Consider the following 18162-nt stretch of genomic DNA (forward strand, 5'->3'; position numbering starts at 1 on the left):
AGCACAAATGACCAAGTTCATTTTCATTGGTCATTGTTTATCAAAAAATGGAAAAGAAGCAGAAGAGAGAGAAAGAAGTTCTTATACTTCTGTATGCCACACTTAATTGCTCAATCAGGGAAAAAATATAATTTTTAAAAAACTCATCTCATATCCAAAAAACTTCGACTTGAAGGAAGACTCAGTCTTGAGGAAAAATTTTAACACTAAAATAATACTGAAGGTTCTCTGGAGCAGAGAGAAAACACACACACTTTGACTTAAACAGATATTCAAGTTATCGTAATTTGATTTATTGAGAATTGAATGTATATAGCTATTAATACTACGTCTTTCATAAATAAATAATTGACATTTGAAAATACCTGATTAAAATTAGGTCCATTGATTAATGCTCTAGCCACTGGAAACCAGAATAATGTGTTTCACATATTCTATACAATTTTGCGGTTATGCTAGCATCACACTCTATACACATAGCGGATAAAAATGCCCTTTAAAACCACCCACGGCTGAAGGGTTAATTGATTACAACTTTTCAAATAATCAGTAATAATTTTTAATCAATTTCCAGCCCTAGGAAAAATACAGGGTGGCCTATCATTGTATCTACCTACTTATCAAACATACAACAAAACATTATATTAAAATACAAATTGAAACTGAAAGGCAGTGAATGGTTGCAGTTATTTAACATGGCTGTAAAATAGAAATATACTCATGATCTCTGTTCAATTAGAAAATCTTCTAAAACTATGTGCAACAACTTACTCTTTTAGGTAATCTCAGAGGACATAGCATGTCCATAGCAGAGAACATAGAACAAATTTCTCATGCGAAAGGCACACAATTTAAAGAAATTGGCCTTTGCACAAGTCTATGGTTCATGGTTTACTACTTGCCGATTTTTAATCTTTCATTGGATATAGATAGGCTTATATTGAGCATGTGAATACACATTGAAAAAGGATAGCCAATGCAAACTGGTAGATATGATATGTGCCACCCTGTGTATGATAAATATGAATTGTAACATTACCGTGCAAAGGTGAGACTTGTGGAATATAGAGGATGATCAGGTGAATTGTCTGTACTGCTTGAATTAAATGCCACAGATGAATCAAATGAATGATTTCCCACTTTTAATGCATCCAGTGAAATACACATATCATTCATTCGGGCCAACATAACTTCCTCCTTTGTATGATTAATAATAACCTTCAGAAGAGCTAGAACCATGGCAATCCATCTGTGCAAATTAGGGTAGACATTCTAAAATAAAATAAAATAAATATCAGAAAATGTAATTAAGAAAGTAGTACCTTCACAACATTCCCTCCCCCAAAAAGATGATACAGGCCAATGAAAAAAAATTTTAAAATTGGCATTACTTCATCCATAGTAACTACTTTTAATGGAATATTTTTTAATGTTCAATAAGACATTAATATGAGTAACAAAAGTACATTTCATTTTTACATTTCAATAGGTATAAATATTCACGAAATCTAATTTTTCGCCATCAACCATCATACTCAAAAACAAAATAAAAACATCAAAGAAAAAGCTTCAACTTCAAACATTTTTGTGACTAAAAAAAAATTCCTTCATCTTCTAATACACCAAACGCATGCAAATCAGTTAAATAATTACATTCACAATAATTTTCCTTTTCTGTATAATCAACTGGAACAAATCTAGCTACCCTAAAGTTAACAAATCAAGTTATCTTTTTACAAGAGGCGCACAAAAAGTTATTAAATATAAAATTTTTAAATATTGACTTGAGGCTGTGATTCATGTACAATTTTCTGGAAGTACTCTTTGAGAAATCTCTAACCTAATTCCAAAACCTAATGTGTTCGTAACCTAAATGTGTTAGTTTATCAACTGCGGAGGCCAAATATATATCATTAACCGAATGTGTTAAAGAACTTATTTGGATGCGAAATATTTTATTTGAATGCAAACAATTAGAAATTGATTTTGATAATTATATTGTATATTGTGACAACCAGTTCGCCATTGATTTTTCATTCTCACCCGTTGAGAACAGCTTAAAACATATTGATGTGAAGTATCATTTTCTAAAAAACCTTATGGAAAAGAAACTTTTTAAACTGAAATATATCAATAGCAAATATAATCTTGCAGATTATTTTACAAAACCTATTGTTCTGAGTAATATGAAATTATTATATGAACTTTTGTATGAAAGCATATGGCATAAGGGGGCTGATTGTTGGGGAAAAAATTTTTTCATACCTTACGCAAATGACGGATTATGCTCGTCAGCAACCGGTCGACTTCCATGAAGGGAAAGAATTTCCCTGTCTAAGATGCCCTAAAAGATGATGTTTGTTCTCGATCAGTGTTCATTTTCAGTTATAGTTGTTATGCAGTATAGTTCAATATATGTTTGTTATGTCTTGTCACTATGTTATTTTCCATGCTAAGCCTGATATGGAATAAAATTAAGTTTTCAATCAAATTGGGTTCTTATTGAGCGACACTGCACATTGCTCTGACAAAGATTAAATTACAGTTTAAAAATTTTAGATTCTTCCAATAACACAATGCAAATTTTAGAATTTTAAGAGTTTTTAAAAGTTAAATATATTGCAATGTTAAAAATATCACATTAAAATTTGAACTGTCTCACCGGATCTGTCCAACTAGAACATCACTAAGAATCAATTGCACAGGAGATGTCTCTCCAACCATAAAGTCAATGCCAGTGTCTTTCCTATCCATGAATCCATGCTATTTTCTTTTATTTAGAATCCACGGGGAACCACACTTTCTTATGTTCTGTCAAAGAAATCAGAGGTATTCCAACACTTTATGTAGTCATCGAGGTTCGCAGGATCTCAACAGAAATACCAACGAGAACTACCGGGAGGAAACTTTTACCTTTGATTCATTTTAAGGGGCAGCCACCAAGGTAGGACTGGACAATTCAGGAAGTGGCCAAGCACCCAGGCGAACTAGTCTTAGATAATATCAATCTGGATACGAAAGCAAACAAGTGAGTGTTCATAACACGTACACCGATTATAAAGGGAAATTCCCAGTCATGCAAATTCACTATAACCAATCCGCATGAGATTCGTTCGGTATTAAAATTAGCATAATACTTCAGACAGAAAAACTAATTTACATATGCTTACAATTTACAACACCGATTAATTATGGTATTTGGAATCTGGCAACAATACAATTGTAAACATTGAAGATCTAGTCAGGATCAACATTAGGCCTATTGCAGATTAAGTATTTTCATGACATTATTCACGGTAAAGTGGTTCATGGCCTATGCTTAGCATGAAGGTAAATATTGCGCTTATAAACACATTTCCCGATATTTTAAACTAAAAACATAGTAAGGAATAATCCTTTCACTGAGGTGGAGGACAACTCATTGCAGGGTTCGCACCAGCGATCCGCGGAATCCTATCACAAGGAAAGGAAGGTAACACAATGAATCCCAGGATCCCCCACACAAGTGTAAACGAAATTTACAAAGGACATCAGCAGCCTGACCTCTGGTCCTTTTTTTGTCCAACAGTCGGGAGACATCACCCCCTGACTGCTAGACTTATCGAACTTGACTGGCCCGAGCTATAACACCAGTTAAGATCTAAAGTAAACAAATTAATGAGAATCCTAGGTTATCAGGTTGCATATTGAATTAGGATATTTAGAAATAAACTACATAATGCATTATGGAAATGGGCGTATACATGATATTGGTATAAATGAAATGAATTATGAATAAAGTGTATACAAGATTAATTTCTGTTAAAAAATGCAGTGACATTTGATTGTACTTCTTTCCTGAGAAAGTCATTCACATTTTTGCAAGCAGACAAATGAATCGGCTAAATGAATCTGCTAAATTATATTGGTAAATGCTGAATTATATTGCTACATGCTAAATTCTACAGAGGAACCTCAGTTAACGGACACCTTTCTGATCCCTGGTCATTAGAATAGGGCTTTAATGGGTTTTACTCCCTGTCAGCAGATACTTTCGATAGAGGACAGTAAAATTAGGTAAACTGATTTTTTTTTCCATACTCTAATTTGTGAAGTTTTGTTCACAGATTTATCATATTCAACGGTGATTATGTGTAATCAAAAGCTGATATTTGTAAATATGATAATCCGTCAATTAATTACTTCATTAACTGAACATAACTATGGTCCAAGGATGCAGATTCTGAATGGTAAAGTTGGTTTTGTTTGCACATGTTGATATGTGTGAAGAAAGCCAACATAACTGATAATGTTGTTATAAACATTTCTTCTTCACACTTAATTTAATTTAATTTTTATTGCAAAATATGTGTAGTGCATGTATCATGTACAGGAAAAAATGATTAATCAGTTTAATGAAGAGAAGAATTATAATTTTTTCCATATTTATCACTTTATTTGGAAATTATGCATATAATCACCAGTAAAAGTGATGAATGCAGTGAAATTTAATGAAACTTTCTTTAACAAGACAATTGATGATTATGCATAACCATCAGGTGTACCATTTTTACACACAGTAACATATATAGTTCCTATATATGACAGTTCATGTCATATATAGGAACTAATTGTGACCTAAGACAAGCACCGTATAAATGTGAAAGTTGTATAAACGAGATTCTACCGTATATCATACCTCCCCAATAGCAGACATTCCCTGTCAGCGGACAAAAGTTCTGGTCCCATGGGTATCCATTATCGAGAGAGTCTATTGTTTGTCTAAATGCTGAATTCTATTGCTAAATGCTAAATTTTATTGCTAAATGCTAAATTTTATTGCTAAATGCTAAATTTTATTGCTAAATGCTAAATTTTATTGCTAAATACATTACTAAATGTTATTTTTAAATTTCTCTCATTCCCGAAAACTTTGATTTTGAAGAAGAAAACTTGAAGGGAAAATTTTAATACTAGAATACAGAAAATTTTAGGGGCTAAAAGAAAACTTCAACTTAAACAGACATTCGAGTCACCAAAGTTAGACTAATCGCAAATTGACTGTATATAGCCCATTTTTTTTCTTTTTTTCACCACTTTAATTTTTCCCTGGTTACATTGTTGCTGTCAACAGAAGTATTCAAGGCTTCTGAGAAAGTGGAAACAATGGTGGCATTTGCTATTTTTATCCGATTCCAATCTCATTCAGAAAAAAAATGCTGCTGATAGTATCAGAGCACCTATATTTCACAATAAGATATTCAGATTTTTTTAATGTTTAATCTGCAGTTTATAGGCAAACAACTATGGTGGTAATTTTTCAAGAGAAATTAATAAAGGCAAAATATTTTAAACAACAGATAAGAAAATTATCTGTGATATACAGTAGAAACTCACTAATCTGAACAAACTCATAATCTGGATATTTTTTGCCAAGAATTTTTTTTTTAAACTGGGTACTTTGATGGGTTTTTTTTACTGAAATTCTGTTTTGGAAATTTCTATTATAAATCAGCTATTTTCTTTCTTTTTTAACTACTTTTTTCCTTTGAAACAATGATGGCACTTCATGTCTCAATGAATGTGATTGTCAGAAAGTAAACTTTTGATCAAAAGTTCTTTCTTTACTTCATTTATCCACACTGTACAGTTAACTTTAACATTTTAGACCTTGTTCAACGCTCTATTATTTTCTGTGAATTTATAACATGCCAAAAAAATCAAGTGATGTGACAAGTACAAGCTGCAAATGGAAACAACACTTCAAATGTATATATGAGAAAATTGAGCTGTAGGAAAAGCTAGAATGTAAAAAACCAGTACAAATGTTGTGTGAAGAATATGGAATTGGAAAATTTGTTTAAAATCTTAAGAGGAAACAAAATAAATTTCAGCTTTTTCAGATTCAAACAGTGCCCACAAAAAATGTTTAAAGAATAAATGAAGACATTTTTTTTCTATCGATAATTAGTAACAGTATGTATATATTAAAGATTATGGTTTAAAATTAAATTTTGTGTTGTTACACATTCTTATACATTGCTTCATTACCATATTTTCCTGCGTATAATCTCCGGTGGTGCATAATCCCCCATATGAAATTTGAAGAAAGAAAAACATGTATAATCCATGGAAACATATTATCCACAGGTTTTGTAAAAATAAATAAAAACTTACCTTCTGCTTTAATAATCAATCCATTGATACACAAAAATTTATGAAATTTATTTACAAAGCAATATCATTATTTTGACACCAAAATTTACAATTCAATCCAATCAAAAACCTTCAAATTCAGACTCATCAGGTTGATAAAACCATTTTTCTGTTGATTTTCAGCAGCGGTAGATAATCTGCATTTAACCACATTTTTAACAGATAATCCGTGGATTATCTGTTAAAGTGAAAATAAGGAAAATATGGTACTTTTCTCTCAATGGAAAATGTAGCTCAAGCGACTCGATAAGACTAAAAAGTGCTTAAAGAGGCATATTATTACTTTAACCAGGGTGTCTAACAAATACAAAAGCAAAATTCTGTGACTTTTTGGTGACTTTTCTCATTCGAAGGGCTCCCACTCAAAAAATTAGAAAAAGTAGGATGGGGGCGGGGGAAGGTACCCCTGTAAGACAATATAATCATAGCATTAATTTTGAAAAATTTTAAAATTATTATTTTTATTCATAGCACTATTTCAGTACCCTATAAGATTGACTCAAGCCAAAGCAAAATGACAGAAATGACTTGGTTACAAAAACAATTTTGGCTAAAATAGGGTCTTAGCAACCACCAATAATTCTTTTCTGCTCTCCTCACAATATATACTACATTATTTTTTGGGAGTCTTCCACAGTCCAGTCTGTCAACTTGCTTCGACAATACATGCATATCTTCAAAATTTGCCATCAGTTTTTTAGGAATGATGCTTCTTCAATACCACTTCCAAAAGCAAAATGTGTGAATTACAGAAGGTCTGGTGTAAATAAGTCAAAATGGACCAGATGATTTTACTTCATTGTGCATCCCTTTTAAAAGGGATTTGTTTAAATTTTAGTGTTCAATGTCAATGTAATTATTTTGACAAATGAAGCGCTTTCATTTCTAGCTGTTTCCTTGAGAGCCTCTGCACATGCCCTAAAAATACAGAAGATGATTGAATGCTATTGGGTATCATCAAAGTCATAAAACCTAGAACAGGTCTATTTGCCCAACTGCTTTGTAATGCAAACTGTTGTTTCACCTATACACAAAATGTGCACAATAATTTTGAACGATGAATGTTAGTTACTGTCCATGACCATAAAGTAATAAATACAAAAAAAAAAAAAAAAATTTCAACCAGGCAGAAGTTTTAACAACTACTCTACTTGTAGAACCCTCAAACTAAGCAAATGAAAAATTACTAAACCACCAAATGGTCCACATACATTCCACCCCCAAATAACCTTAAAAACAATACAATTTCTGCTTTGGCAGAATCATTAATTGATATCTACTACATTTGTATTATTTGCCATTATGTCCATGATTCCCCCCAATTAAAATCAATTATACAAATCGCACTGATAGGATTTCATTGGAAAAGTAGGACAAAAGTGAGACATTTTACCAATAAGTAGGACAAGTGGGAGAACTGTATTTGACAAAATCAATCATGCTGGACTTTTTACCTATCTCAGTGGTTAACAAACTGTGAGCAGCGACCACCTAGAAGGGTTTAAGTTAATAAAATAGAGTCTTAATGAAAGAGGAAATGCAAATGAATTTACAAAAAATAACTGAATTTTTTTTTTAATTTAAAAACTTTTAAATTTAAAGTTGATTTAAATACAACCTGGACCTTAAGGGCTCAAGCCACATAAGCCTCCCCCAGCAAAAGCATTAATAGATACAGGTTGTTTCCCTAACAAGGTAGGGGGACTAATGTCCACCATCTGCCTAAGCCAATTATTTTTTAATGGCGGGAAAGTGGCAATCGTCTTTACTGTCCTCCCCCCCTGTATCCTCACCAATGGCTTCAATTAACTTGGCGAGATAAACTAAGCCCTCAGTAGATCATGAATATTCAATGCAATCCATTCCTGCAGACGCCCTTGCGGGTTGTATATATGGACAACTGGCAACCCTAGACCCCCACCCCTCAATGTTTTTGTCGTATCAGAGTGTCTTTGCCACCTATCACAAAACGTTCCAAAGCAAGCTTTGTGGGAGCACCCACACTCATTGAAAACCCATCCTGCGAATGCAAACTACTGCACACATTATTGATCAATATTAAGACATGTGCACAACAGCCAAATTGTGCTGCAATGCATAGCAATTGTGAGCTATAACAGAGCAAATGACCTGAACTTCCTTGAATGAAGCAAGGTGTAATTGATTAAGCAGTTCATTCAGTCGGTTCAGCGATCGGCATGACTGTCAAAATCTGTAGTGTGCCGTCAGAAATTGATGCATATTGCCAGACCGGGATGTGCATCAGAAAAAAATGCTGTCTAATTAGAGTGTGCCCGAATGAGCCCATTACTTTACTCATTGCATTACCGCGTGCAGGTAAAATAAAAAAAATTAAAAGAAAGGATCTTATATATGAGAGCCAAAACCATCATGTAAGGGTACAAACATAGTTCGGCAGATTTTCCAATTAGGAGGGAAGAACAGTATGGGCTGATAGGGTTCCAGCCCGGGGACCCTAACTGAGATGATTCTTATTTTTTTTCCTCACTATAAATTCCCTATATGGGGGTCTGTGAAAAATGTTTGGCCTGAGCTCACCAAAGATCTCAGCTTAGGGGTCCCTACTGCAGGATTTGGGGCTACCAGACCAGCGGTTCTCAACCTTTGGAATCCTGCGGCAGGGTTAATTTCTTTTTCTTGATTGGAAGGCTTGAGCATACACAAGAGTAATGGGGAATAAATGGGTAAAAATGAAATAATAAACCACTCAAGGCTCAGTTTGGTGGATGCAGAGGTCCGGCAATTGAGAAACACTGCACTAGACCAACCAATGGCCTTTCCGAAAGACAGATTTCACATATTAATTTTCCTGTTTGTCGAAGTCCAATATTAGATGCTTGTTAGTTGCTCCAACATCATGCCTAGGTGTTGGTCTAGATAGCAAGCTTTTTACCATATTCCAATGGTTCTCTTTTGTCAGCTGCCTCCCTTGAGTTCCTCCCATCAGCCTCCCATGGTTCATCGGCGGCTTCCCAAAAAGTTTGGCAGATATTTTCACCATATAAAAGAACCACTTCAAAGCATAAATAGGTGCAAAAATCAATATTTTTATAGCTCGCCACAACACTCCTAGGCATGGGCAGAGATAGACTTGGAAGTCTGGGGGGGGGGCACAGTCATTATTGCTGGGGAGTCTATGTTAATTCATATATACATTAGATCAGTCGACCCCACCTTTGACGATGGGGGGGGGGCAATGCCCCTCCACGCAGACCCCGCTTCCGTTTCTACGCCCACACTCCTAGGAGCCGTGACGCACACTTTTGGAAGCACTGTGGTACTCCTTTAAATTCGGCCTAAATGCTGTGTCGCAACACAATTAATGGCAAATGAGTCTTATGTCTGTCTTCTCTCGAACATTCTCACTCTGTCGCATGCGTATACTGTATGATTTTGTGTTTCGCTATAGCTAGTCAGTAAAGATTGACGCGATCAAAATAACAAAACAAAAAAGTGGATGAAATTAAAAAACAAATTCTTTCTTCCTTATGTGGGGGGAAAATTTGTGCCATTTTCACCTGGCCCCCACAAGGATGGGGGGTAACAGGGCTGCAGCCCTAAAACCCGGGACAATCACCATTGTTGTGTTTTCGTGCCATAAATTCACTACAGAGCCCTCCCTCAGTGAAAACTCTGGCTTGAGAACCCGACAAAGATCCAACAGCTCTGCTCCATGAAGTGGGGGGAAGGTCATGTCCTTTCTACGGAAAACCAATATTGTTCCCAAGAGGACTCCCTACTGCCATGGTCCTTCTCCTCCTCTAGGAATTATCACACGATCATGAGAACACTGCTTTAGGGGGAATAATACAGATATTCAAAGGTCCGAACAAGCAATGGAAGAAAAGTTCTTTTTTGTTCATCCAGTCTAAATATCTTTCTTTGCATCACCCATATAATGTCTGGGCCAATGTAGGGTGGTGGCTACATATTGACATTGTTCTTTGCTGTTTTTGTAATCACCCATCCATCCCTCTGGGCCAAAAAAAATAGGAATAAAACCCGAGAGAGAAGGAAAAAATATTGAATGTCACAGCATCTCCAAAGCCTAGATTTTAAGGGGAAAAATAAAAATCTGAATTAAAAAAAATCACTTTTTCGGAACTTCTGTGACCTTTTTCTCATTCCTTGACTTTTCTGGGACTGAGGCTTTTCCGTGATGGTAGAAACCCCGCAAATATATAATTTATTCAAACACTGAAATCTGAGGAATGTATCTGCTCCAACCCCTACCCCCTTATTATAGAGTTTCTTTTTTATAAGATGTTCTTCGCAAACAGTAGAAACAGAACCAGAGGTGCTGTTTGTGTTTTGTAGATTATGTACAAAAGATCCCCAGAGCTAATTTAACCAAGTTTCCAAGAGACACCTGCCCATCTTTATGCTTCCAGTATGCCCTTAAGCAATATGCATCACATATAATAAATATATATATATATATATTTGTTATTAAAAAATATGTACCAATTCTCTTGGTTTCGAAAACAGTGCCTTTAATAATATATCAACTGGCCTGTAAACGCAAGCAGCTACAGTTCCAAGAAGTTTGTTAAGAGTGTCCAAATGCAAAACATCATCAAGTTGAAGCTGTTTGAAAAAAATGTGAAAGTCAAACCTCTATCTTAATGTAATGTAATTCCTTCACATCAAAATTTATATGAACATAATCACTAATAACTGTCTACATATTCTTTACAACACACATATTTTATAAAAAAACATATGCAATTTTTTTTCAAATAAGTTGTTAAAGATACTATTTAACTATGATTTATAAACTGATTTCTCAAATGAATAAGACTTTTTAAAAAAAATCTACTTACAATTTGTGGTTATTAGTTACCTATATAAGGCGATTTAAAAAAGATCGGCCAAGCTTCACAGGGTATACAGTAGTACACACCAAATCAAACATTTATCATCATAGCTTACTAAGTTGGACAAATGAACTATGTAGATACTTAATCATCACAAAGTTGTAGCTGCACAAACTTAAAAACATCATTCCGGTTGAAACTTACAGTTGAAGACGACAGCCATATATGCCTATGCCCCTCTGTATGCATCTGACTCTTTGTATGTAAACCATCGTATTATCATTCCAAATTTCTATTGCTTATTTTAGATATATATGAATGACAGTTTCTGTACAGTGTAAGTGCATACAGAATGTTTATTTCGCCTAGACAGAAGCTTTCAACAACTTCTCACAATTTGACTTCTCACTTTTCAAGTTTCTAAACCCTCAAAATAAGCAAAAGGAAAATTTTAATTAACTAAATCCATATAAAAATTTTAAAAAATCCACAGAATTTCTGCTTTAGCAGAATCATTGACTGTAATCCAGAATATTTATGTTCTGGATTACAGATATTCATGCAATTCTCCCTTCATTCACAATAATGTCTGACTTTCATTAACAAGATTTAGTAGAAAGTAAAAAAATAGTATTAGTGGAAGTCCTGTATCACTCATTTGGCACGCCACTGTATTTACAGCCAAACCTACTATGTCAGTAATGAAAAGACTTGCAACATTGAGTGACTAACTATTAGAAAAATGTTAATTGTAAATCTAGTTTGTTTAAAGTCTAGAAAAATTTTAAACAGTCAAATAAATAAAATACAGAGCAAAGTAAAAAAATACATGCAACAGGGTCAAACACAAATAGGTATAACTATCAATGAGGTGCATAGGTGCAGAGTTAAATTATAACGTGGTAATGAGTGTGGCCTAAAAGTTATGTACAGTTAATCTTGTAGCAACTGCATGTGCATAATACCAAAACAAGTTTTAATGCTGGGAGGGAGAGGGCAGTGCTCAGTGTCACTTCAACTGATGTAATATTTTGTTTAACACAATTCAAATATGGTCAACATTCTGTGGACAGATGAATATGTGATCCTTCCTAGTAGAGTAGATATAGTGACAATTATAGAAGGACAGACAATTCTTCATGGAGATGATGATTGCTACATCAGGTGTGGTGGTCAGCTAAAGTTCGGTGTGGCATATGGAATGACAGATTGGTAAGATCCACATTGGATAAGGGAAATTTAATAGGACAAAGACATTTATAGCCGATTCAGAACATATAATCAGAATTTTTTAAAATTTTGAACAATGCATATCATTGTCACTAATCTAACAAGAAAGATTCAAAGTTTCTTGACCAATATACTTGGTCAAGAGAGTCAAGAGATAATTAACTGTTGTAATATATAAAATATTGTTACAAAAATTATGTGCATAATCATTATTTATCATGTATAATGTCATTATTTTCCTGTAAATAACCATTAATGCAACACTCTGTGAATCTTGCCAAATTGACAACAAACTTGGCAAGTCTGGCGACTGTCGATAGTGCCAAAGGAAGTGTAAGAATCACATGAGAACTGATGGGATTATTCTAGAAGGTTTGATTTCCTTATCTAATGCTGTTGCTTCTGCAGAACTAGGAGCATTTTGTAGAATTTTAGTCGGAAGACAAGATGTTATTTATAGATTGCTCTCTCTATAGGTCATGTTCCAAATCGCTTCTCATGAATGCATGTATACATAGCTGTTCTGTACAATAACTTAGTTTTGACCATGAAATTGCTTCATTTTGCCATCTTAAGTGCGCGCAAGACAGATAATTGGTAACAATTTGGTGTCAGAAGTGGGATAATTCAAGGACTTGAATGGTAAAGATCAGAGGAATGGCCATGGATGGATGTGAGAACAGGTAAACCAGCTGATGTCTGTGATGGGGCAGATGAAATTGAGCATCACGGCAAATATGAACAGATCTGCTACCATGGTCAACACATCCATCGCCAACATGAAAGAGGACGTCACCGCCATCAACATGTTCATCACTGCCATGAAAGAAGATGACATGTTAATCGCTGCCATCAAAGAAAATGTCATCAATTCTATTGTTGCCATCAAGGAGGATGTCACTGTCATCAACTTGTCTATTGCTGCCACGAAGCAAGGAATCCCCTGTCATCGTTGGTGTGAAGGAAGACATTGCTGCTGTTGACATCAGGGTTGATGGAATGGTCGATGCCATGAAGAAAGAACTCTTGGAAGAGGTGAATGCAGTCAACAAGAAGCTCTCCAAAAGAATACAATCGCTGGAAAAGAAAGTGCAAGAGCCTATGTTTTCCATGGATGCTCACCAGGTCCTGCCAGTCATAGCTGACATCAACCAGCCGAACATCAAGATCTCAACGCACAATGGAAAGACATCTTGGTCGATTTTCAGGACTTAGTTTGAGATGATTGCCTATGCGAGCAGATGGGACTGTGTGCTCGAGGCCTACCACCTAGCAGAAGCTCTCAGAGGAGAAGCTCCAGAGGTTCTACAGATTCTCATCACCAATGAAGATCCATCTATAAAGCTCTGACAAACGCACTGGAGCTGAGGTTCCGAGAGAACTACCTAAACGATTTCGACCGGCTTCAACTCAAGACCAGGTAGCAGAAGACCGGGGAAACATAACAAGGCTGCAAACTGGCTGTGTGCATCAAAAGGCTCTGCAGTTGGCATATCCCGATTGCCCACCGGACATCAGGGGCGGATTGACCCTACAATGCTTCAACAATTCTGTCAAGGATCCCGACATCCAGCAGGCGGTTGCGTCTGGGGGAATACAAGAATGTGAAAAGTGTCCTCATCTATGCCATAAAGTTCGAAGCAGCCCATCAAGCTTAAAGCAGAAAATTCCGAGTGATCAGTGGAGCTTTAGTGGAGGATGCTAAGTCGGACATCAGAGAGTTGAAGGAATTCCTGGAAAGCACCAGGAATGACTGTGCAAATCAGAAAGATAAGTCCTTGGTCTGCTGGAGGTGCCATGAAGAAGGCCACCCACGAAGATCCTGCCTCTTGACAGTACCCAAGAGAGGGGACACCCCTCAACGCTCTGAGCTGTTAAACTGAAAAGCGGACATCTTGCAGGGAGAGGTCGATGCTAGGAGGAGATGCCCTATCAAAAGTGTACCATATTTCACAGCTGCACTTGGAAGTTGAAATGGACAGATTTCTATGCTGGATGGGCATCAATACTGGAGCTAACGTGAATATTGTCTGAACCAATTTGACTTGAAAATTCTGACTATGACTCCTGTATGTGGCACCTTCACTGACGCTACAGACCGTTACCAGGAACAAGATGACAGTGCTTGGGAAAATGGAAACTTCTCAGAAATTCACTATGGTCCCTTATATCACATCGTCTTCATGACAACATTCAACATCCCCGTATTATTGGATTGGGCTGAGAAAATATGGTATCTCCCTGGACTTGAATAAGGGGTCATTCAAGTATTACATCAGCATCGGGGGGGGGGGGGGGTTTCGGATTTGCTGACTTTTGATGACAAGGGAGAAGGGGTGGGGGGTTTGAAGGGTGCTTACGTCATCAACCACTCTTTTTCAAGATATGAAATACTCTAAGCAGCGGATGAAATTTTGCTGACAAGGGGGGGGGGGGGGGTCAAAAATGGCTAAAAACCTGCTTACATAATACTTGAATGGCCCCCATAATAACCAGCTACACACGCTGAAAGAAACACTCCGTTGTCCTATTTCGATGTGACAGTGAAGACATCCTTCCCCCAGAAGATATTGGCCATTTGGATCTTCACAATTTTGCTGAAAATGGAGATCATAATCAACAGCAAAGCTGAGACGGCCAAATATTTTTAGCTAGGGAACTGGTGGATTTTTTCCTAGCAAAAACAAGAATGACCTGCTGATTGCCATCGCTATGATGGATTCATCAAGGGATGTTGTCTCTTTTACATGAGTCAATATAAGCAAAAAGCTGAAGGAGGTTCTGAAGGGTGAAGAGATCGCTAAGCATATTCTGTTATGTGTGTGGTTTGTGAATCATCCAAAAACAAACCAGAAGATTCCGGAGTTTGTTTGAGAGCCTGATTGACACCCAGCTAGATCCTGACCAGAGAAGACGTGCTTAGTAGGCAAATGAAAAATTCCAAGATGTTTTCTCTACGTCATCAACTGATGTTGGCCGAACCAGCTTGATGCAAAATCACATTGACACAGGGCCATTCACCAATTAAACAACATCCTAGAAGACTTCTGCTTGCCAAGAAAGAAGAAATTGGTAAACTGCTAGAGAAAATGAAAGTTAACAACATCATCAAACCTTCAACAAGTTTACAGGCGTCACTGATCGTGCTGGTGAGAAAGAAGGAAAGTTCACCTGATTCTGTGTCGACTACAGAAGATTGAATGACATCACCAAGAAAGACTGTTATCCGCTGCCCAGAATTGACAACACTCTTAACACACTTTCCAGACATCAGTGGTTTTCTACCCTGGAACTGAAGAGTGGATATTGGCAAGTGGAAATGCACCCAGACAATTTAGACTGCTTTCACCACCAGACAAGGACTGTAGCAGTTCAAAGTGATGTCATTCGGCCTGTGCAACACACAGAATACTTTCGAATTGCTGATGGAAACTGTTTTACATGAAATATCTTAGGAATTGTGTCTCGTGTACTTGGACAACATAATAATAATTGGAAGAACATTCTTGGAACATCTAGAGAATTTGAGCAAAGCTCTTCATAAGCTGAGACATAGGTGGAGATAGACTTGGAAGTCTGGGGGGGGGCGGTCATTATTGCTGGGGGGGCAAGATGAGGTCAATACATATATACATTAGATCAGTCGACTCCACCTTTGACGCTGGGGGGGGGGGGAATGCCCCCCACGCCCCTCCCCGTATCTCCGCCCATGAGCTGAGAGATACCAATTTGAAATTGAGTGTGACAAAGTGCTGTCTATTTAGACATGAAGTTAATTACTTGGGTCACATCTCTTGAGATGGAACAAGGACAGATCCTGAGAAGACCAAAGCCGTGGGAGACTGGAAGCAACCAGAGAATTTGCAGAAGCTTTGGAACTTCCTGGGACTTTGCACATATTACGTAAAATTTCTCCAACATTTCTCCAAAATAGCGAGACACTTCAAAATAGACCCTACACTGGCTCACTGGAGCCAAACAAAAATTCTTGTGAACTGATGAGTGCGAATGGGCCACGGCCGTAGCATACCTTCTTGGGCTCTGGGGTAGACATTTTATTGAGAGCCCCCCCAAAAAAAAATTATGCAAAATAAGTTAATTTTTTTGTGAGGCCCCCATTTGGCTTGAGGGCCCTGTTGCCTCCAGCATAGTTGGAATGGGCCTTTATGGTTTGTGTGGACCACATTCGGTTGTGTGTATACAGTATAACCTTCCGTTAGTTGAACATGTTGTGTTTTAAGAAAAAACGGAAAAGCTCAAGTTCCTCATGATTCTGCACAATTTCCTGCCAGAAAAATAAGCAATATTAAATATAGTTACACATTTTTGATAAATTCATGCATTTTGCATTTTAACCATTTTTTTCAATGATAATTTATTCCAAATCTTCAAAAACAACCTTGACACAGTATTTCGCAGCCCTCTACTAATACTTATAGTCAATAAAGCATAGTAAAAGAATTTTTTTCTTTTAGTGTTAGACATATCCATGAGATACGGTCAGGGGGGAAGGTATTCCCCCAACATCAAAGGTAGAGTCGGCTGATCGAATGCATATATGTATAGATGAATTAACATCATCATCGTGCCCCCCAGCAATAATAACTGTGCCCTCCCAGACTTCCAAGTCTATCTCAGCCTATGGAGAAAAGTGAAATGCAATTTGATTTTGCGGGAAATATATACAGTCCTCCTACCACGAGATGAGATTTGGCTACGGCACGTCATGTCACGTCAAACGATTCTATTTTATCCTAGAAGGTCATGCCAATTGTGAAAGCTCAGTCACTGATGAACTTTTTTTGATGTGCAATCGTTTTACCAAAAAAAAATTGAATAAAATCATCCGACGTGACGTGACATGACATGACGCAGCGAAAATTCATCTCGTGGTCGGAAACTGCATCAGAAAATATAAATAAGTACACAGGGCTTGACAAACCAGAAAAAAATTTAGGCGATAGAACAAATTTTGTAGAAGCCAAGCATGGTTTTTCACAAGCAAAAAAGTGTCTTAAATAATCTTTTTTCTATCTTTCTGGGAATTGATGACCCTTTTCCAGGACCGCAACTAGATAGGTTGTCACCTGGGGTAAGCCAGAATTTTGGCGTCCCTTGCATGTAGAAGAGGCAGTTAAAGGGTGAATTAGACTCCCATTCTGGTCCAGCATCCGGAGCACCAGACCCACCTGCTCTCCCTAGTTGCGGCCCTGCTCCTTTCTATGTTGGAAGACATTTAATTATGAAATCAGAAACTTTTGAGCCGTCCCTAGATTCTGATTTAGCGCAATCACATGCAAAATTTTAGGTGCAAATACAGATTTTCTAGTCGCCATGGCGACCTGGCATCTGGGATTCGCGCAGCCCTGGAATAAATAAAGGTGTGTATACTGTATAAATTTTTTGTATATTTTTACTTGCATTCTTTGTATATAATCGTTTTCATCACCCCACCCAGGGATTTCGTTTTTCATGAGATCTGGGGGACCCAGGGTATTCGAGTGGGATACTCATATTTATGGCACAACTTGATCTGTAATAAATTGTCTATGGCGATAGACCAGAGTTGTGCTCGGTTTTAATGAATGAATGTATATTTTTACTTGGACCATGATCAAACTAGAATGGGGCTCAAGGGCAGAGGCATAAGTCCCTAACAATTAAATAAATTTTTGTTAATTAAATGTTTTTGTAAACTTGGCACCAACTCAAAATTTCTCTGGAAGAAATTCTGTGCCCCCCCCCATAGATCAGTCTCGGGTATAATCCTAATCAGGGACAGTCCCATTCACTTTGGTAACAATACATGAAATGATTGTTATAATTAGAGCCCAAATTTTCCACTAAAAAATGGCAAAATATGCACTAAAACTCAGAAAATATATGTTAAAGAACAAAT

General features: G+C 36.7%; 1 protein-coding gene across 1 annotated transcript in view; it reads right to left on the reverse strand.

Annotated features, from left to right (window-relative positions):
* htt (huntingtin) overlaps window positions 1-18162 on the reverse strand; it is a 441906-nt gene that overhangs the window by 215941 nt on the left and 207803 nt on the right. The window contains exons 29-30 of the mRNA XM_089233919.1: window positions 10681-10803; window positions 1040-1272 (exon numbers count right to left, since the gene is read on the reverse strand). Coding sequence (XP_089090045.1) covers window positions 1040-1272; window positions 10681-10803 — 356 coding nt within the window. The remainder of the gene's footprint in view (window positions 1-1039; window positions 1273-10680; window positions 10804-18162) is intronic.

This window comes from Pholcus phalangioides, unplaced genomic scaffold (assembly GCF_987345545.1).
Source record: "Pholcus phalangioides strain wild (caught in Gottingen) unplaced genomic scaffold, Ppha-v1.0 ptg000007l_1, whole genome shotgun sequence".
Classification (NCBI taxonomy): domain Eukaryota; kingdom Metazoa; phylum Arthropoda; class Arachnida; order Araneae; family Pholcidae; genus Pholcus; species Pholcus phalangioides.